This window comes from Zeus faber (assembly GCF_960531495.2).
Source record: "Zeus faber genome assembly, chromosome: 14".
NCBI lineage: Eukaryota > Metazoa > Chordata > Actinopteri > Zeiformes > Zeidae > Zeus > Zeus faber.
The window spans coordinates 21,168,005-21,189,957 of NC_137200.1; the positions used below are offsets into that span (position 1 = coordinate 21,168,005).

The 21,953-nt window shown below is 44.3% G+C and overlaps 1 protein-coding gene across 1 annotated transcript in view; it reads right to left on the bottom strand.

The window, feature by feature from the left end:
- The window catches only part of LOC307239668 (neurexin-2-like), a gene marked incomplete at its 3' end in the record, with an annotated part of 81,096 nt that extends 64,536 nt beyond the window's left edge, over window positions 1-16,560 (bottom strand). The window contains exons 1-5 of the mRNA XM_080013176.1: window positions 16,324-16,560; window positions 8,207-8,368; window positions 2,799-3,228; window positions 1,708-2,091; window positions 976-1,179 (exon numbers count right to left, since the gene is read on the bottom strand). Coding sequence (XP_079869302.1) covers window positions 976-1,179; window positions 1,708-2,091; window positions 2,799-3,228; window positions 8,207-8,368; window positions 16,324-16,545 — 1,402 coding nt within the window. The 5' untranslated portion in view covers window positions 16,546-16,560. The remainder of the gene's footprint in view (window positions 1-975; window positions 1,180-1,707; window positions 2,092-2,798; window positions 3,229-8,206; window positions 8,369-16,323) is intronic.
- Between the last annotated feature and the right edge of the window lie 5,393 nt (window positions 16,561-21,953).

Here is a 21,953-nt window from a genome sequence, read left to right on the forward strand (position 1 = left end):
TTTAAATCTTTAAATGAAACATGCTTTCCGCACTCGTCATTTTAACCAGGAATCAAACCCCGTTTTAAATCCTCCTGTTGTGCACCACATCATACCGCTGATATACTGTATATATATACTGTATATATATATCTATCATATCATATATCATCTTAGATCAGGTATACAGTATGGAAGTCTGAGATGAGAATTGTTTTTTTTTTTCTTTTTTTCAAATTCGAATTCGAATTAAAGCCTATTTCAAGTTAAAGGAAGTTTCAAAAGCAATGTGAAAAATAAGAGAAAGATCAACTGACTATTGGGAGGCATCAATAATGATTTTAGCTGCTGGAAATGCAGCAGGACTCAACTTGCACTGACAATCGACAGTATCTCATAAGGATATCTTGACCCCTTTTACTCTTAAAAAATGTCAAATAAATCTACAATAAATATAATAAATGTATTATAGGGTTTAATAAATTATTTGATTTAATATATGATATAAAAATAATATATACAGTTTATACAGTATATGTGTATTTTTTTCTTGTATTTACTTATATATATATAATTTATTGAAATATATACTTAATTATATATACTTTTTTTTTTTCTTTTTTGGTCTCTAACTCCACGAATGTTATTTCTTATTATCCATGGTTTAGCTGGCTGTGATATACAGTTGGTTTGACAACTACCAACAAAATGTACATTGGACAAAAAGCGTCCACTAAATGACCTAGTGTCATGTAATAGAAGTAAAGGAACCGATGTGCAGTTAAAAACAAATAAAGACAACACAAAATGTGCAACCCCCTCCCCGCCCCCGAAAGGATTGCAGCGTTATTTTGAGCCGCTGTAGTTGCTATGTAAGGTGATGGGTGTGGAGCTGGACGATACCGATGCCGTTAGTAAAGTGTGAGCAGTCACCAGCAGGCTGTGAGTAGTGAAGGCGCCGCTATCTGTTATCTGCCCTGATCTGTTATCTGTTACCCAGGTTCACTGTGAGCTTCACCCGGCCCCCGTCCAGCTCCAGACGGAGGGTGTCGGCCGACTCCTGCGAGGTGGTGGCGACCAGCAGCCCGTAGGCCCTCTGGGACATGAAGCGCAGGGACACGTCCTCCGCCTCCGTGTGCAGCGTCCTGGGCAGCGCCACCTTCAGGTACATGCTGCCGTCGTAGCTCAGCACCGTGGCCTCTGCGGGTAAAACAAAGCGTTGACGAAAAAAAAAAAAGAAAAACATTATAATAAGTTTCAGCCCTGGGGACTCAATTACGCTATGGATCAAAAGGAAGACCGTATACAATTTAGGTGGTATAGACAATATTTCATTTTCACAGATTTTTTTTCCCCCCCTCTTTCCGGTTATGATGAATTTCTTTGATTGCAATTTTTTTTCGCTGCACCAGATGGCAGAAAATGCCTGGAGCAGAAAATGGATGTTGAGATGACAAGCGGCGGCAATCTAGAAGGACGTGATAGTCATTGCAGTCCGACGCAATGGAAATTAATGAATATTTACATACACTCCTCATACTAGAAGGCAATATATGCGCATAATAGGTGCCGTCTGCGAGGAAACACAGAGATCACGGCTAGATACAGCAGCGGCGGCAGCAGGTGCATTTCTAATTGTGCACGGATAGCTTTTAATGGCAACTCATCAGGTTATCCATCAAGATACAGAGGACTCATTTTGGGAGCGGACTCGGCGGCGCCTCTTACCGTTGTCGCAGTTGGGACCCAGGTAGCCGGTGCCGTTGCAGTCGCAGATGTGCCGGTTCCACCCTTCCCTGCAGTGTCCGCCGCCGGCGCACGTGTCCTTGGCGCACCGGACGTGCGTCTCCCGGGTGCAGGAGCCGCTGACGCCCGCCGCGCCCTGAGCCTCCGCCAGCCGCCGCAGGTCCCGGCTCTGGCCGTCGATGAACAGGTCCCTGACGCAGCCCACGTAGCCCAGGTTCAGCGAGGCGGTCCACACCTCGGGCGGGATCACCAGGCCCTGGTGGTCCTCGGGGAGGCCGCCCAGGTACATGTCGCCGTCCAGGTCCAGGACCTCGCTGCCTTCGTTGGCGGTGAAAGGGACGCTGTGGCCGTTGACGGAGATGAACCCTGCGCGGGGAGAGTCACCCGCAGTGAGGCCCCCGGGCGAGCGCGCGCGTTCATTAGAATTGCAAAAACGGCGGAACAGGTGTGCGCGTGGGCCGCGATGTTATTCGAGGCGGAATGCGAGAACACAACAGCGGAAGGGAAAGAAGGAGTGAGGGAGGCTTTCGGTGAGGAGTCTTCCAAGACAATCCAGGGAAAATGTGTCAAATATGGAACAATACGCTCAGGAAACCTGAAAACAAACACACAGTGTCGTGGAATCGGGAGAACGGTGAGCCTTGGCCGAAATGGTTCTTGAAAAATGATAATGCCCAATCAAACGCCTGATTTTCACCATTGTAGCAGAGAGCTCTATAATTTCTGTAATGGCTTCCTCTAATAAGGGCAGTCATTTAACCACGTAAAGTGGTTGACTGCCTAATTGGCTACAAAAAAGGTTAAGGAAGTTCTCAAAATGTCACACACAGATTACCGCGACTAAAAATAACACCATAATTACGGTGGAATATGCATGCCTTGCACTACAATTGAGAAAAAGTCCAAAGAAAAATATGCCAGTGACGACGATGTTTTTCAGCGCGGCCACATGGCAATTTTTAATCCCTTTCTGCTCGGGCTGTCACAGTAAAAAAGCACAGGCTTGTTATTCTCTCCGCGGACTTCCTGCCGCATTTTCTATAAATAAATACATACAAAAAAAAAAGTGGTACCTTTACGTCCCTCCCTCTGGAAATCCACGTGGTTCCACTCTCCGTCGGCGAGCCTCTTGCCGCTGGCCTTCATCTTGATGCTGCCGGAGCCCATGTCCATGAGCAGGTGGAGGAAGCCGTCCAGCAGCTCCACGGCGAAGAAGTCGGCGCGGGGCTTCCGGTCGGGCCGCGCCCCCTGCAGGCTGCCGCGGCTGAACAGCAGCAGGCCGCTGGGCTCGGTGGTGCGGAAGTCGAAGGAGATGGCGCCCGTCCTCTTGGCGTTCCAGCGCGGCAGCGTCAGGAAGGCGGCCGGGGCGTCGAAGGTGACCGGCTCCAGGGCGTCCACGTCCTCGCAGCGGAAGGCCAGGTCGCCGTGGACGCTCACCCGGGGGTGGCGCTGCTCGGCCAGCCGCGAGAGCTCCAGGCGGAACTCGTTGTTCTTGTAGACCACCTGGGGAACGGCGGGGACGCGACACGTCATGTCACGCGGCGTTAATTAAAGGGCCGTGAAAATGATTTTCCCCGCGTTCGGTTTGCCCCAACCCCAATTACCTGCGAAAGCTGAAATGTTAAACAACCGCGTATGGGCCTTCAATGCGGAGGGAGAGATGAAGCGGGCACAATGAAACTAATTTAAATTGGAAATCTCAAACATCAAAATTGATAACCAGCTCCAGGGAGTGAACTTCACTCAAGACACTGGCTGAGCTCGAATTCACATTGCCATGCCAACGGTAATCGCCGAGTAAATAATTCCGGGGAGAGTATAAGAAAAGCAGCAGGACTTCCTGCAACGGTTTTTCTTGCCGTGTGGGTGAAGTGCAAGCGTTTATTTGATACATTTAGCTAAAAATTAAAAAAATACATTGAGAAATTTGCAAGGAGTCAAATATGATTCTCCAGATTTCCACACGGCGTTCAATGGCACTGAAGATAAAAAAAAATAGTGGTCTGAGGGGAGAACACCTTGAGAAGATTTTCAGGCGGGTGTTTAAGCTTGTCAGTTTGTGAGTTTGCATTTTTATATGAGAAGGTATACGGTATTTGCAATACATCACTTACAGTCATTTAAGGGTGCTCTGGGTGTTTGATGCTGCATTACAAATGCTATTTACTTAATAGAACGTATTATTTAATCAACTTATATGAATTCGATTGTATGAAATAAAAAGCGACACAACGATAAGAACTGGTGTGCACCGGGGTATTAGCCCCACATTAATTACAGTATTTCTGGCTTAATAATTAGATGGAGCTCAGAGCGTACAATCGATCAATCCTTTGCGCCGTCTCCCACCCGCAGGTTGGATTTTCCGGCTCCTCCGGCTGCTTCTCTCCTCTCCTCTCCCCTCCCCCTCTTCTCTTGAGCGGTTCATATCTCCTTTCTCCGCTCCGTCTCCTTTACGTCATCCGGCCACCTCGCGTGTTGTCTTCCCCACTCCTCCCTCCCACCTCAATCGTCCCTTCCAAAGCCCCCGTCGTCGGCCCCTCTCAGGACGGGCCCCGCAGACTCACCGCTCCCCTCTGCAGCCTCCCTCATGAGACACATGTCTTCCCCCGCCAGCTCCACAACCTCATCATTCCACGCGAATCTCTTTCGCCTCCTCTGTCCATGTCCGCGTCGCCGTTCGGTGCGAGAACCGAAAAGCTGATCTTTTTCTTTACCGGCTTCTCAGAAGTTCTTTGTTCTCCGAGAAATCCCATTTTTTGCTCGTCCAACCCTGCGTTTAATTTCCTCCCGACATCCTCCATCCTTGTAGATTCAACTTTGTATGCATAATATAGCAAGTTGAGCTGCAAATGCTGCAATATGTCGGAAATCCGGGCCCCTATTTGAAACATTTCAAGGAAATATGTTGTTCATTTAAGGCGATTGGTTACTAAATCAAGCGCATTAATAATGCACAGTGTGCAAGGTTTCTAAAAGTGAGGGTATCTCAAAATCCCAGAAACCACCGTAAGTTATTATGCAGCCCAAGCTCCACACGGGCTTATTATTTTGCACTATGTGAAACAGTGTTGTGTGTTTTTTCATCCATCATCCAGCAACAAAAAGATCAACAGCACCACGGTTTAAAATCCTCTTCCGCTCACTATTGACCCCCGAACTTTGGAGCTGAGAAAATTTGCATTAGACCTTTTAATTTTCCTCGAGGCAGCTGATGGAATCTCACCAAATGCACATTGTAGTTACTGACATTTCTTTATTGGTATTTTTTTCCAATTAATGAATACATTTCTATTTATTTATTTATTAATTTGTTTTATTTCATATTTTTTTACTGTGACGTCTCGAACATTGTTTTTTTTTTTTTTTTTTTTATAAATCCCTCTTAAACAAATAATTGCGATATCTACGACTTTGCAATCATTTTTAGTAATTTCATATAATTAATTGTGATAAGGCGTGATAAGGCGTGATAAGGCGATTACGTAATAATTGGGACAGCCCTAGTTCATCTTCCGCCCAGCGCCCCCGCGATCAAATCGCCGCTGCGCAGATATACAGTACGACAGCACTGCCTCCCGTGCAAAATAATATTTTAACCCCGACGGGAACCGGAAGCAGAGATTGGTGTTCGGAGCGATGAAAGGGGCTGGTTACGGATTGACGGTCGGAAAAGGAAGGCGGGGGACGCCATCTATTCGACGTCGCCCTTGTCAAGAATCAAAAACCTCCGAGTCCCGTGGCCTTGGCGCGGAGAGCCGCTGTGAGGAAAGTCGACTTTGACAGCTGAGCCACATTAGCATGTTCCCCCCAAAATCTTCAGGACTGATTTGCATGCCCAGTGAACTCGAAACATTAACTTGGATTTAATCTCTCTGTCTGTGATCTTCGGTGGCACGGTGAACCGACATAAACTTGCATAAATTAGCCTGTTTTACACAACACCCCACCGATCGAAGCATCTGACAAAATAACCAAAAGGAAATGGGTTTTCCTTCGGGGGGCATTTTTTATTTTTATTTTTTGGGGGCTTGTTTAGCAAGGGTGATTGATGTGTTTTATGAAGACTATAATGGATATTTAAGGTGAGCTCATTGGAGCTGTAGTTATGGATTACATTACGTCCCGTAACGTTATGTCATTTAGCAGATGCTTTTGCCCAAAGCGACTTAGAACTGATCAAATTATGATGAATCTATTTCCCAAAAAGATATATTTAGGAAGAATAAAAATGTATTTTGTGAAATGTTGCCTCAGTTAGGGATCGTACAGTATATATGTATGTATGTATGTATGTATGTATGTATGTATGTATGTATGTTTATATATATACACTGTATATACAGTATATATTTATATATAGCATATATTATTTATTTATTTTTTGTTATATTATGAGAATTCCTTTGAGTGTTCCTTATTTTAGAAACAGTTCTCCAAATAAATCCCAATGAAATAATTAAAACTTGACAGTGCCAAACGCTGCTGCAACGCAATCTGACCAAGGCAGTAGATGCAGGATTGAATGTGATATTAATGAATTGCTTCTGAAAGCTGACGACGGGCTTAATAATAGCCCAACCTTGTCTCTAACAACCGGGGTCTCGAAATGCAAAAAAAATGTCCTCATAAAAAAAGAAACAATAATAATAATAATAAAAAACACATCTTTGCATCTACATCGCGTTCCAAATTATAATGCAAATTATATTTTTCTCTGATTTTCCTAAATAGTCCATGCAAATGACAGTCATTATAATTTTCAAGTCATCAACCGTTAGGGTATAATTCAAATGTTATTGAACAAACCTCCCAATGATAAAAGCATTTTTTTCAAAAATAAAAAAACTCAAAATGCACTGTTCCAAATGATTATGCACAACAGAGTTTCAAAACATTTTATAGGTTGTAAAGAACTGAAAATGGTCATTTGTTTGTGAATTTGCAGCACTAGGAGGTCATGTTTACTGAAATCAAAAGCTATTTCAATCAAAAGCATCTTAACAGGCCAAGTTACATGTTAACACAGGAGCCTTCTTTGATATCACCTATATAATTCTTGCATCCATTGAACTTGTGAGTTTTTGGAGAGTTTCTGCTTAAATTTCTTTGCAGGATGTCAGAAGAGCCTCCCAGAGCTGCTGTTTTGATGCAAACTGCCTCCCACCCTCATAGATCTTTTGCTTGAGGGATGCTCCAAAGGTTCTCAATAGGGTTGAGGTCAGAGGAGGACGTGGGCCACACCATGAGTTTCTCTCCTTTAATGCCCATAGCAGCCAATGACACAGAAGTATTCTTTACAGCATTAGATGGTGCATTGTCATGCATGAGGATGATTTTGCTACGGAAGGCACGGTTCTTCTTTTTGTACCATGGAAGAAAGTGCTCAGTCACAAACTCTATATACTTTGCCGAGGTCATTTTCACACTTTCAGGGACCCTAAAGGGGCCTACCAGCTCTCTCCCCATGACCAAAACATGGCCAAAACATGACTCCGCCACCTCCTTGCTGACGTGGCAGCCTTGTTGGGACGTGGTGGCTATCCACCAACCATCCACTACTCCATCCATCTGCACCATCCAGGGTTGCATGGCACTTATCAGTAAACAAGACTGTTTGAAAATGAGTCTTCATGTATTTCTGGGCCCCCTGCAACCGTTTCTGCTTGTAAGCGTTGGTTAGGGGGGGCCCAATAGTAGCTTTATGCACAACTGCAAGCCTCTGGAGGATCCTACACCTTGAGGTTTGCGGGACTCCAGAGTCACCAGCAGCTTCAAATACCTGTTTGCTGCTTTGTAACGGCATTTTAGCAGCTGCCCTCTTAATCCCATGAATTTGTCCGGCAGAAACCTTCCTCATTATGCCTTTATCTGCACCAACCCGTCTGTGCTCTGAATCAGCCACAAATCTCTTCACAGTACAATGATCACGCTTAAGTTTTTGTGAAATTATCTAATGTTTTCATACCTTGTCCAAGGCATTGCACTTTTCGGCAGCAGAGAGATCCTTTTTCTTTCCCATGTTGCTTGAAACCTGTGGCCTGCTTCATAGTGTGTAATGTCCTTCTTAAGTAGTTTCCTTTAATTGGGCTCACAGGGCAAACTAATGGTCTCAGGTGTCTGAGATTGATTTCATTGATCCAAAGAGCCCTGAGACACAATACCATCCATGAGTTTAATTGAAAAACAAAAAATTAAATGTTTAAGACACTTAAATCCAATTTGCACAATAATTTGGAACGCGGTGTATTCAACATATGACAGCGAAGAAAGAAAAACAAAAAACAAAACATGAATTCATATGCCGTGCACAGTTCTCGCCCTCGCCGCTGAGCATCTCTCTCCTTCAAACACCCTACGAGCAGGGGGAATCAATAAAGGTGGGACGGTAAGTGGTGATCTCCAATATTCAGAACACGCTCTGCCTCGGGAAGGTGATATTTCCAGCGGCGGGCGGAGGCGGAGGTCAGGCCGTACTCACGTCTTTCAGGCAGCCCATGAAGTTGTTGCTGACCGGGGAGCCGGGCAGGTCGGCCGTGTTGAGGCTGCCGCCGATGTAGAAGAGGTCGTCGGAGCCCAGCATGGTGTAGTCCTCCTGGGTGTAGCCCGTGGTGGTCAGGATGCCGTCCACCAGGATGGTCACCTGAAACCGGGTGAAGGATGGGTGTATCTTTTCTTTTTCATAACTAAACCTTGGTAGGTTTGATAGGTTTTAAACCGACCTTTAAAGTTGTCGTCATCTTATTTCATTACACGGCTCCGTGGAATACTCGATTGTGATTGGCCAGCAGCTGCGATCGGCAGTCAGTTATTTCTGAATAATGAGCGCCGTCAGTTAATAATGACCGTAGCAAACTTTTTTTTAGTGGAAGCTCTTAAACTTGGAAAACTAGTTATAGATCATGTAAAATAATCTGAAATACATATTCCACACATATTTATAATCAGAATTTAATCATAATTAACACATATTATTTGGACGGATAAATTATATTTCTATTGACTATTTTCGATCGCAGTCGCACAAAATATTTGATATATTGTTAAATACAGATATATTGACATAGATTTGAAATATTTAAAATATACATTTTTCCACCAGTGAGCGGGCGTTCAAATTGATTTCAATGATTTTGCTCTCTGCAAAACCTACAGCTCGAGTTATTCACCAAACGATCGGTTTTGCGTGCGTGTTTTAAATTCTATCTCAAAATTAAATTGCCGTGAAAGCGGGACACGCATAAATAGGCGCGATACGCTCGGCTTCAATTGCTTGCCTTACTTCCCCGAGTCGGGAGCGGGACACAAAAGTGGAATTTTGTGAAAGGTGGATTTCCACAGCGAGGCACGTCTTTGGCCTAGTTCTGCCAAAACGTTGCCGGCGGAGACGTCGCGGAGCCAACGTGCGCGATGGCTGCAGCCACCTGCCCGTTTCATTACCGTGGCGGATAGTAACGGGAGAGGAATTATCCTGAAAAGAGAATAATAACACTGAACGACAACGTCTAAAAAATAAATCCCGCCATTCGCCGCCGTCAACCGTCCCTCGGAGCGCTCGGATCACGGCTCCACGCCGCGACTCACGAGGCGTCCACGTCCACCCTCCGTGTAGTTTGGGTGGAGAGGAGTGAGGCACCGGGGCATGATCGCCAGCCTTGCCGGCGTTTATTTTAAATACTCCTCTTTGCTGGGCTGATAATAGACCCGCAGATACTTGAGTCCACCGAGTGTGATGGTGGAGTTCAGAGTCAGCGTGAGAAATTAGGCCATCGTCGCTCGGGCGGGGGGGGGGGGCAGGGGGGGGGGGCGGGGGGGGGGGGGCGAAATGTGATTGTCTGAGCATGCAGTGCTAAAAAATGTGAATACATGATTAACGAGGGTGACATGAGGGGAGAGATTGAGCAAGATTTAAGCGAGTTGGGGATGAGGGGGAGGGTTGGGTACGTGCAGCGTTACGAAGAGGGAGGGGATTCCGGGCGCGATAAAAACGTTTCCACCGAGGCGCTCTCTCTCTCTCTCTCTCTCTCTCTCTCTCTCTCTCTCGCGCGGGAGGAAACGTCTCGCCCCTCGTACCCGCGTGCCGGGCGAGGCAGCCTCACCGCGGGCAAAGTCGTGGGGCGCGAGGACGGAGGGCGCGGCTGGAGAGCGCAAGCCGCGGGGGGAGGGGGAGCGCGGGCGAGGAGCTGCCGAAGAGAGGCGTGAGAGCCGCCCGCGCGCGCGACGACGACAGGTTCCGTCGGTTCGCGTTCTCGGAGCGGTCAGCGCCCGAAGCGTTTATCGCCCTGACCCGGGGGAATGTTCGGCTCCGATTGGCTGGATTATTTTCGGGGATTCTCTTCAGATAATGGCGTGGTAGCAGAGTGAGAGCGAAACGTCGGAGACAGCCTCAAAGTGGTGTAAGAAAACGGGTTATTTATTTAAAATAATTAACTACCCTAACCCTAACCCCCTCCTTATCCCAAGAGAAATTTGATTATTATCCCAACCCTAACCCCAACCCCAACCCTATTCTCTTTCCTTTCCTATAATCCTTACCCCGCCCCATGCCCCCTTATTGCCCTAACCCTCGACCACCTTTTCTCTTTATTTCCACGTCACCCGACCCTCAATCAAAACACTCTCCAAAAGGATTTCAAAAGACGCCAACTCAGGGGACAGGGTGACAAATACTGAGGCCGCATTTGTCGTTGTTGCCGTGGAAAAAAACAACAAAAAAAAAAAACAAAAGCGTCGCCAAGATACGACCTCAACCAAACCGACCGCGCTGTTGCCGGGAAAAGCTCCCTGAATGAGGCGCGCCGAGGTCCGCGAGGATCGCTCGGCGGTCTCAAGAGGAGAACGCTCAGACAGAGGCTTGTTGCGGCAGAAACGGAGACAAGAAAATGTGGACTGAACGCAGCACGGACCCAAGGGACGACGGGAATGAAGAATTCTCGAGCGCAGATTTCACCCGCTGGTTTGCAGCTCGAGGGGGTTGAAGGGCGGACAAAGAACCCCCCCCAAAAAATTGAAAAGATTATTTTCCTCGTCGAGCAAAAACACCACAAGCGGTTCTGCGGCGTAACTAGAGGAGCATAACAGGCACCTGCGGAGGCGCCTCGGCGCTCGGTCCCTCGTGAGATGACTCACTCACATTAAGGAAATAGACTAAAAGCAACGTGTAGGTGTGAACCCATCCGTGAAATGGTGAGATAGTGGCATGAAATGAACTCACGCCGGGCAATTAAAAAGGTGAGATGCCATCTCATCTGCGAAACGAACCGCCCCTATTTCACGTCCTTTTAAATTCCGCCCCCCTCCCTTTTTCCGTCCCTCGGACTGAAAAAGGCGGCCGGGTGTCACCGCGGCAGATGGGACGGGGTGTGGGGAATTGGCCCGGTGACAAATAGAGTCGAGAGCGGTCGGGTCAGTAACCGTGTCGTAACCAGTCTAATTAGGGCGGCGGTTTCGGCACGGTGTAAGCAATGCATCCGTCTCATTGAGACAAAGTGATGCTGTCGACGGAGGCAGGGCCCTGCGTGGGCCGACACAAAGGAAGCTCACGCTGTTTCGCTGCCTGTGCCACGACGGTAGGAAATGGATTACCTCCTGAACAAAGAAACAATGTCATGCCGAGGGAAAAAAGAAAACACTGAACTACATGATTCCGAATATGCTTCAATGTCCACCACAGTATAGCGGTCAAAGACATAAAAAGTGTTTATCGCCTTTATCCCCTTTTTTAAGTGAAGTACTTGTGAAGAACTCTGATCTGCATTTCATGAATAGGGCTATATTAATATTATTATTATTGATAATATTACATAATAATATTATTAGATTGTGTTATTATTATATTATTATTATTATTATTATATTATTATTATTGTTGTTATTATTAATAACATTCTAGAAATAATAGCCTAAAAAGTAATAAAAATAATAATTATAATAATAATAATAATAATAATTTTGTGATGCTACAATCTTTTTTTGCATAAAAGTCCCCATGCTTTGCTTCAATAATATGATAAAGAACCCCGGGGCATGATTTTTCATCTCAACGCGGAAATATATCAAAGCTCATTATGAATTGATTGAAAATGTTCCGCCAAAACAACATACCTGGCAACAAAGAGGGCAACAACGGAATATAAACTCATAAAAAAAGAAAAAAAATTCAGATGTCATTGAATAGAAATTGGGTTTTCTTTCAGGGGAGAGAAAGGACGACGCCACCCAGAATCTGTTGGAAAAACGTTTTATTTAATTGCGTCTTATTTAATGATTACGTGGTGAGCGACGTTGGGGGATTTGAAATTGAAATATGGCAATTGGTGGGGTGACGGAGAAGACGGAGATCTGCACACGGCGCTTTGTTTTCCTCTGTTTTGTTTCACTGTTCATGGGGATGAAATCATAAATCACATTAACTAATCCAATCGCGAGAACAGTACTGTATATGTTCTATTTTTTGCAAGCCTGTAAAAATGGGAACATATTACAGTAGCAAACTCGGTGGCGGTTTGATTACGGGCCGCTCATAGTAGACTCAAATCTGGAAATGAGTGTGCGATATGCAGGAAAAATGGATTAACTCAACATGGCAACCGTCCTCGTCACGCTAGTGCAAGAACTTTTTTACTTCAATGTCAAAGTTATTGTGTGTCCATTACATATTTATTTGGGTGTAACTGAGGATAAGAGTCAGCTATCCACATGTCCCGGAAGATTTCAATTTCCCGGACAAATGGGAGGGATTCCAGTCAAATAATATCTGTGTTTATTGAGCTTGAAAACAATTGATAAGCAGGCTATATTGAGAATGATATCATTAAGGCATGTAGGTGTAGAATATTTTTTTATTGAATATTTAAAATAAAAATAATTTTATATATAATTTCAATATAGTTTATTATTAATTTATTATCAGTTATAAAATAAGTCCCGTCAGTTAACGCCATTTTAAAAATAATTAAATAAAAATTACGAATATTACTACTTGAAATCAAATAATTTCAGCCGCTTTGATTAACATTTCACTAAAATAACATTTTGACAAAATCCAAAACAGATTAAATAGGGCAAGTAGGTCTGAATAAATATTAAAGTCTGAGGTGTTCTTGTGCGTCTTCGTCGTGACGTCCGGTGGATATATTTTACACAATGGATATTTACCGTCTGCTTTGGGTCGGAACTTAAAATTCAAAGCTATGGATGTACGTGTCCCTGTTGTCAACGACACATCATCTTTCTGTTTCTCCTCAGAGTTCTGGACGCTGCGGCTCTGTCTCCGCTCCGTGCGCGTTTACTGCGTTTACAAGCGCAGCCTGTCCACGAGGGAGGGGGCGGGGCTTAGTTCTATATCGACAAACGTGATTGGTCAGCGGTGAATGATCAGCTTTTGATCGTCCAAACTGATTGGCTTCCCGTTGCAACTTGCCGAAATGAACAGGTCTGGATCGAAATGATCCACCCAGCACTAATTCACATTGGAGGGAATTATTTTTACCGGACATTATGACCGTAGAGATTTAAATATGTTGGACTTCAACAGATTCAAGTCAAAAACCGGCAATTACTGGCTAATGGAAACACTGCTACAGGTACGTGCATACACGTACATAGTGTAATTTGCCATTGGTAATATGTTTTCTTACAGCTGTTACTATCAGTGACGGAAGGATCGCCCTGATTAAATGGCCCAATTAAACTGTGCGGTCCTTTGGCATGTCAGGCGGGGCACATAACATGTACCTGTATTAACATAAATAGTTTGAGCGCTTATACCTTTAGACCACTACCATACCTTCAAACTGTGCACTCGACTGTATACTGTACATACCAGGTAGTCACATAGGAACTACAGGCACCTTTGGTAGTAAATTGACAACTATTTCAGTCATGACTCAAATAAAACCATTAAATAAGTTAAATACATTTGAAATGTTGTTTTATTTGCACACTCGCAGTTACCTTTACGTCATGCGGATGTACGAGTGAATCGCCTCCGTATGTAAACTGGGTAATAGATGCTGCGTCATCAACAACTGCCAAAAAACTCCGTAGGTCATCATCCATCGCTTGTCAACAGTTTCTGACTCTTCCTGTCACTGTCACGACTGCCGAGCGCTCCTTGTCCAAACTAAAACAAATTAAAAACCATCTGAGGAGCACAATGACCGGGCGCAGAAGTTGGACATAGGGAGCATTGTGGATGACTTTGCAGTGCTCGAGGCTCGCCAAGTGCCCTTCAATTAGTGGTGAACACTTGATGAACTGATGGGCCGCTGTGCCAAATTTTATAAAGATTCCTACCTGCCCATGATGCTCATTCGTGGAAGCGGGTTCTAAAATTACATGATCGCAGTGACAGCGATCACAACCCGTCAGTGGTGACGTGTGTGTGCGCGCTGTCGTGCACGGCACGCGCTGTGCAGGCAGGCACGCGTCGCAGTGTTAATGTGAAAGAAGCTTTCCTTTACATAAGTAAAGACAATTCCATCATGAATTGTTGCAGAAAAGGCACAAATTTGTGCCTAAATATTCGCCAGAATGCGGGAAATAAGGTATTTCACCCTCAACTTTCCTGGGGGAGGACCCCCAGACCCCCAACCTCAATGTACCTCAAACTGAACCTGCACCACTGCTGACGTGCAAATTGATCCTCCCACCAAGACTGACCAAACAACCTAGTAGCTGCTTCCCTCCGAAGTTGCCGCTCGGCACTTACAGTTTAATCTGGTAAATCACTATCTCACGGTTTTTATGTCAGTATTTGGCTGGGGTTGGCGTTAAAAAATATATACTAAAAATGAATAGGGCTGCTTATCACCTACATATGCAATGAAGTGGGTGGAACATCCTCCAAGATCCTCCTTGCAGCGGCAACCATTTCACGAGATGTGAAGTGGGTGGAATTCAACTTTCTTCAGTGACAACAACACACAGCAGCTTTGTCGTCGCAATTCAGGCTAGGGTCCACTGTTTGGACCGAATATTCCCGTTTTCACTCGTAAACAACCGACAACAGGGCATCGTGTAAATCGTACTCGTCGCCTACTTTGCAGTCGCCTTTTGTTTTGGTGTAGCTGTGTCGCACTTTTGTTCAACACATTGTACAAAGGGATTTAAACAAAATAACCACTCCACGTAAACACCAGTAAAATGGACTGAAGAACACGTAATATTGCACTATAGTAGATGTATGATATTGAAGCGATTTTCTTTATCCTGAAAGCAATGACATTTAAAACAACCATTGCCGCTGGAGTCGACAAACATTCAATTCTCATAAATAGGAGCAGGCCTTGATTTCTATGTAGGGTTGGTGCAGAAGTAGAATAAATGACCACCCAAAGTTATTTTGGGTAAACCACTTACAATGTCTCCAAAGTAGTAGAAACAAACTGCTCTACAATTTCATGGAAATGGGAGAAAACCGCAGGTTACAATTATGGTGAAACTATCTTTACATACTCCCTTATAAATTCTTAATGGGAAAGTAAAAAAAAATGCTCCGTAGAACAAAAAAAAAAAGTTAATTCCACTCTTGTTCTTCTCTGGAATTTGCCAGCGGAAAACTTAACATTGCTTAAGTGATTTCATACATTTCTTCAAAGTAATTCCAAAAAATAACAATGTAATGAACGGCGTATAATTTAAAAGTTAGTGTATATCCTAATATTATCCTCCCTTGGGAAAGATAACGGCATAATATAATAGAAAACTCTCCAAATGGAATGGGGAATCAACATATTGAGACTTTCAACTTAATAGTGTTTTTCATTATTATTTATTTATTATTTAGTTGTTACATGACTACGCGACTCGGTAAACACTCGATTCAGATTGGTCAATCACAGCAGTCAGCCGTCAGTTATTTCTCAATAATGACACTGTCCGTTAATAATGACGGTTAGAAGAGGCAATCACTTCTCCACCTGAATTCCCGTTCCGCTTTAGGTGTCTTGGCATCGCAGGCCCTCTTTCATAGTGCTAAGAACATTTGGAAGAGCCCAGTCTATTTTTTGTGTCCACACTGCAGGAACTAGGAACAATCGTATTTCTTAGAAAGCCGCTTTGAGGGACTTTTTTATCTCCTAGTCCATGGCAGGGACTAACCGGCACGAGAGGAACCATCAGTGACGTTAGTGCACGGTGATTGGTCCAGACGTAAGTACACGGTCCCTCGCTCCCGATGCACTGAGGACAGTCTGCCCAGTCGAGTCGCATCGCTCTGGGTGTGGACTAGCCCACGCACATGAATGGCTCTATGCGGATATGTCCAATTTCACATTAATAAAAGTAAGTAGGTTAGTCATGTTTAGGGAAAAGTATTCATTCATCAGATGATCATCACTGTTGTGGACTATTCTTCTTAGCAGCAGCTCATGCTTGTTATACAACAATATTCAGTCTCAATCTATTCTGTTATTTAGTAACCATGTAAAAACCAGGATAATGTGTGAGTCAGTTGGTCATTATTATCATTATCACAAAAAACACTTGATCCCGATCACTCTGTCGGGGGTTATTTTGTCATAATGACCCACTGGCTGAACATTATCCTTTACATGTATCCTGTTAGTGTGGGTTGTGTGTGTAGTATACACTGACCTGGCGGAGGTTGCGTGTCACGCGGACGTCGTGCCACGTGTTGTCGTTGAACTTGCCACTGGCGGGCTCCACGAGGGCCTCGAAGGCTCCGGAGCCCAGGTTGATCACCAGCCATAGAGCTCCGTTCCTCAGGGAGAGGTTGACGTAGTCGGCCGACTTCCCCGTGTGGAGCAACAGGCCATTCCTCTGGAGTGTGCGGAAGGACATGGTGATCTCATCCATGCTGCTCTGGATAGGCGTCTGGGACAAGTTGTAGCTGAAGAACTCATTCCCCTTGAACGTGGCCACGGACTCTTCCTGCCCTAGTTGGGGGAGGGGGAAAGAGAAACATCTTAAACTTCCCTCTTTGTCCATCACAGATCAATCACAGGTGTGTCTGTGATCGTCACTATTTTGTTAGCATTTTTAGGACTGTTGGTTAGTTGGCAGGTTTGGGGACGTACCTTTTAGGGTAAATTGAACAAAAGATTGTAAAGACACTGTTGTAAAGACACTTTTGGCCATTATCTCATCACCAAAACGATCATCGATAGAGAGTGGCCAGAGGTGATCATCAGAATTGCAAATGTTCCACACTCAACACGATTATGTACATGAGTGCGGAATAGAAGATAAAGCACTATCATAATACTGTTATAGCCAGATATATAACACCAATGAGCCACAACATTAAACCCACTGACAGGTGAAGTGAATAACATTGCTTGTTCCAGTGGCACCTGTCAAGGGGTGGGATATATTAGGCAGCAAGTGAACAGTCAGTTCTTGAAGTTGATGTGTTGGAAGCAGGAAAAATGGGCAAGCGTAAGGATCTGAGCCACTTTGACAAGGACCAAATTGTGATGGCTAGACGACTGGTCAGAGCATCTCCCAAACAGCAGGTCTTGTGGGGTGTTCCCGGTATGCAGTGGTTAGTACCTACCAAAGGTGGTCCAAGGAAGGACAACCGATGAACCGGCGACAGGGTCATGGGCGCCCAAGGCTCATTGATGCACATGGGGAGCAAAGGCTAGCCCATCTGGTCCGATTCCACAGAAGAGCTACTGTAGCACAAATTTCTGAAAAAGTTAATGATGCAATGATAGAAAGGTGTCAGAACACACAGTGCATCACAGCTTGCTGCGTATGGGGCTGTGTAGCTGCAGACCAGTCAGAGTGTCCATGCTGACCCCTGTCCACCACCAAAATTGCTTTCAATGGGCATGTGAGCATCAGAACTGGACCATGGAGCAATGGAAGAAGGTGGCCGCTGAAGAATCGTTGATGAACGTTTTCTTTTACATCATGTAGACGGCCGCACTATGGGAAGAAGGCAAGCCGCCGGAGTCAGTGTGATGCTCTGGGCAATGTTCTGCTGGGAAATCTTGGGTCCTGGCATTCATGTGGATGTTACTTTGACACGTACCACCAACCAAAACATTGTTGTAGACCAAGTTCACCCCTTCATGGCAATGGTATTCCTTTATGGAAGTGCCCTCTTTCAGCAGGATAATGCGTCCTGCCACACTGAATAAATTGTTCAGGAATGGTTTGAGGAACATGACAAAGGTGTTGACCTGGCCTCCAAATTCTTCAGATCTCAATCCGATGGAGCATCTGTGGGATGTGCTGGAACAACAACCACTTCAGGGGCCCCACCTCACAACATACAGGGCTTAAAGGATCTGCTGCTAACGTCTTGGTGCCAGATACCACAGGACACCTTCAGAGGTCTTGTGGAGTCCATGCCTCCACGGGTCACAGCTGTTTTGGCAGCAAGAGGGGGACCTACACAATACTAGGCAGGTGGTTTTAATGTTGCGGCTTATCGGCGTACTTCATTACCTTGAGCCTTTTAGCCTTTAAACTCATTGAACAACAAAAGAAGGTTGGATTATTAAAATATTTACATTTTTAAAGTGTTTCCATCAAACTCATCTCATCAGTAACAATGCTGCAAAAACGGCGACTGCAAATACACTCTTGGCAAAGTACTTTGCATTCACAGCACTGCCGTTTTACACACAAGGGCACTCAACGTGAATTCTGTTTTTCCTTGTTAACCAGTGACGAGACTACTCAAGACACAAGGTCGTCTCTATCCGGTGATTACAAAGAAAATCAAGACTCCCTCTCCTCCCTCCTTCAGTAGACCAAAAAAGTGATCCGGTCAAAGATTCCAAGGTGTGTTCCAAGATGATTGCTGTGATTGACAGTTTCACACACATTGAGATTACAGATAAAAATTCCACTGACATATTTTAGAGAAAACAAACACAAAAACAAATCATCTGTGGTCACAAATATAGTGTAAGGACAGACTCGGGGTAAAGCAGTCAGATCGAAGTGAAGTAGCTGCGCAGTCATTGAGCGTCTACACCACAACTAAACTCCAACACGTTCAAAGTTTTGGGGCTAATGTGCTCGTGTTATCTGGTGGAATGTTGACGTATATTTATGTACAGAAGAGACTGAAGCCTTGCACAAGCATGTTTTGATACATCCTGCTGAGTCCGGTGCACTGATATCTACCAGGCATTGACCAATTGGGCCAAATTGCTTGTTTAACTGGACTGCTGGACCCCTTCTTCACACACCATTGCCAGAGCCCAGTTTGGCTCTGGGGTAATTGGGACCTGGTCAATTCTTTTTTTGATTTGTCAATAACTTCCTGACTATAGTGCCTTTGATCAGCAAAGGTAATCTTAAAACACTTTCTAATATTTCATGATAAAAGCACAGTGGCACCTGATAACGTATGGTACTACTGTAAATCATGGTGTGTACTATCCATCGGAAGGCTAAGAAGGCCAGATTTTGCTCAAGTTAAGCTGATAAAATCGACATCCTGGCATTGGAACTAGCCAATAAAGGAAACGTAATCACACTAAATCTTGAGCGTAAGTGTGACTTTGGAAAACAGAGCCTGTGGCCATGAGTGTCGACTGCACATGAATTCAATTTTTTCCCCAACCGCTGCATTTTCCCTGCAACGGTGACAGAATCAAGCTGAGAGGAAGCAAACGGCAAACAGGGGAGGAGAAGTAGAGTGGGAAGAAAAACACACAGCGGAAAATGTCTCACGGCGTAAGCCTCCGTCACCGCATATGGTTTCGGAGCTTAGATTCCCTGACGCACTTCTGACATCACGTCTGTGCACACAAGAGTTCCCAGCCTGGTCACACTTCAAGTGGGAGAAGCCTAAGTCTACTGAACCAGGGCTGCATGGTGTTTCCTGTTTATATACTCACGTTTTAAATAAATAATTGAAAGAATGTATCCTCATAAATGTTCGTCAATTACATAAAATTAGTTATTTATTTAGACAGTCAATCCTGTAGCGAGCAACTATATATATACAGTATATATATATATTCAGACCCATCATGTGAAGGAGCTTGTATTAGCCAACAATGTAATCTTTGGCCTTGTGTAGCCCAATATCTTTTTTCTCTCTGCACATTAACGTGTCCTAAAGCGAGTAACCACAGAAAGAAGACTCTAATCTATGATGTCATACTGTTGTACAGCCCCGAGCCACTGTATTTCACAAAGAACAAGCAAATTACTCTGTGGAATCTTGCGGTTCTCTGAGGATTCTTTCCAACCCGATGTTTACAGAAGCGTTATCACTTTAACACCAGAACGTGTCGTTGACCTTTTCAGTGTTGGACAATATACTTTGTTTGGGCGTTTGTTATGGGGACTTCCTTTGGGCTTTAGCCATCAATGACCTAATGGATCCACTATCCAACATGGTTTCCTAGAGAAACCATGCTTCTTTTTCTTCAAAAAGGTATCCTGCCATTTGCTTCATGAATATCTGTTTGGAGAGGGCAATAAGTCTCTAAAGCATACAACCTTTCTCAACGGACTGGTTTGTTATGCTACCTGGCAACCTTCGTTTTTTGTGCTTGGGCAAGAAATGTAATTATTATAAGGGAATCTTATTTCGTAATCATTGCTTATTTTTGGTTAATGCCATTAATGTTATAAAGGAAATTAGCAATTAGAAATCTTGCAGGCACCTTGTAATTGCTCTGTTCTGACAATGTCAAGTTCATATTTCAATGTTGTTTTTATGAGGACGCACTCTTGTCCAGGTAGAAGACAATATTTTGGGGAAAAATAAAAATAAATACTCAACTCATTATGGTGGAAATGGAAACTCCAAGTCATATCTCGTACTTTACACCTTGAAAAATAGTAGGAGGCATGGGCGATTCTCTTGATTTTAAAAGACGATTGAAATGCAAATGCTGTGATTTCGCAACAGACTTGGACCTTTGCTCTCATTGAAAATTTCAAACGTCACACTGAGCATTAGTTACTTAAACATATTTCCACTGCACATTGGAGACGGTGAGGGTGCTTACCGACGTCGGACGGAGCCTACCTTCACTCTCGAAATCTTAATCGCTCTAAATACACCATATGAAGGCCAATCCGAAGAAAAGGCTACAAGCATAGATGCATTACCTTGGCGAAAAACTGCAGAGGGTCAAAGGTGAAGTTCCGGTAGCTCAGTCAGTGGTTCAGGACAAGGGTTTGACGGACACAAATTGAGTGAGTACAGAGAGCATAACGTGACAGAAAGCCAAAAATGAATATGCAAATATATATGGGAAGAGAGAAGACAGGGTATTAGTGCAGCACAGTAAAACTCAAATGGTTGCAGGGAAATGTGATCTGGTGGTTTGGGAAAGGAAAAGCAAAAAAACAATCAACCCCATACCTTGGCGGTTTAACATCAGGTGCGCCAGACCTTGAGGGAAAGAATAGAAAAAGAATACGGAAAAACAGGAAGTTCATAAAAAAGTCCGGGAGAAACTAAAGCATTGTCACAATGTTGGACTGCAGTTTGTGACAGACATCCTAGGAGGTACGGATGTCGAGAATAGAAACTAAAGAAACAAATAAAAATAATAAACAAAAAAACAGACAAACATCTCGGAGGGGGGCAAGAGAAAAAACAACATCTTGATCGACGCAACCCCCTGGAGGTGGTTGCTCACATAGATGCTTTTTTTCAGAATGGAACACGTACAGTATGTGTACTACAGTAAATGCAGACATTGCAAGATTGGATTGAATCCGTGTCAAAATTAACATCTTTTTTTTTCGTCGAGAGGGCCTCGAAAAAACAGTTCTCGGTTAGTAGGAAAAGAATAAAATAGGTGCACAGGATAGAGCAATATAAGCGAACCATAGAAACCAGATTTATTTTTTTGACGCTCAGACTTTTTTCTTAGGGGGGCAGGGGCTGGGGGGTCGGATCCATCTCATTACCACGATTAGATGATAATAGACACGTTTGCCCGGCTACAAATGAAAACCGACGGCGGTTTAAAAAAAAAAAAAAAAAAAGTCTGGATAGAAGGAAGGAGGAAATTGACCGAGTAGCGGACGGGGAGATATCGAATGTTTGTTGCGGCACCTCATGAGGGAGAACACAGCTCATTTATTAGTGAACCGGTTGCTGCTGCACACACACACACACACACACACACACACACACACACACACACACACACACACACACACACACACACACACACACACACACACGCACCAAAAGTGTTTTATCTCCATTGACCTTTCATCAAAGGGGACCTATTATGCTCCTTTTCAGCAAATTAATATATGGTCTC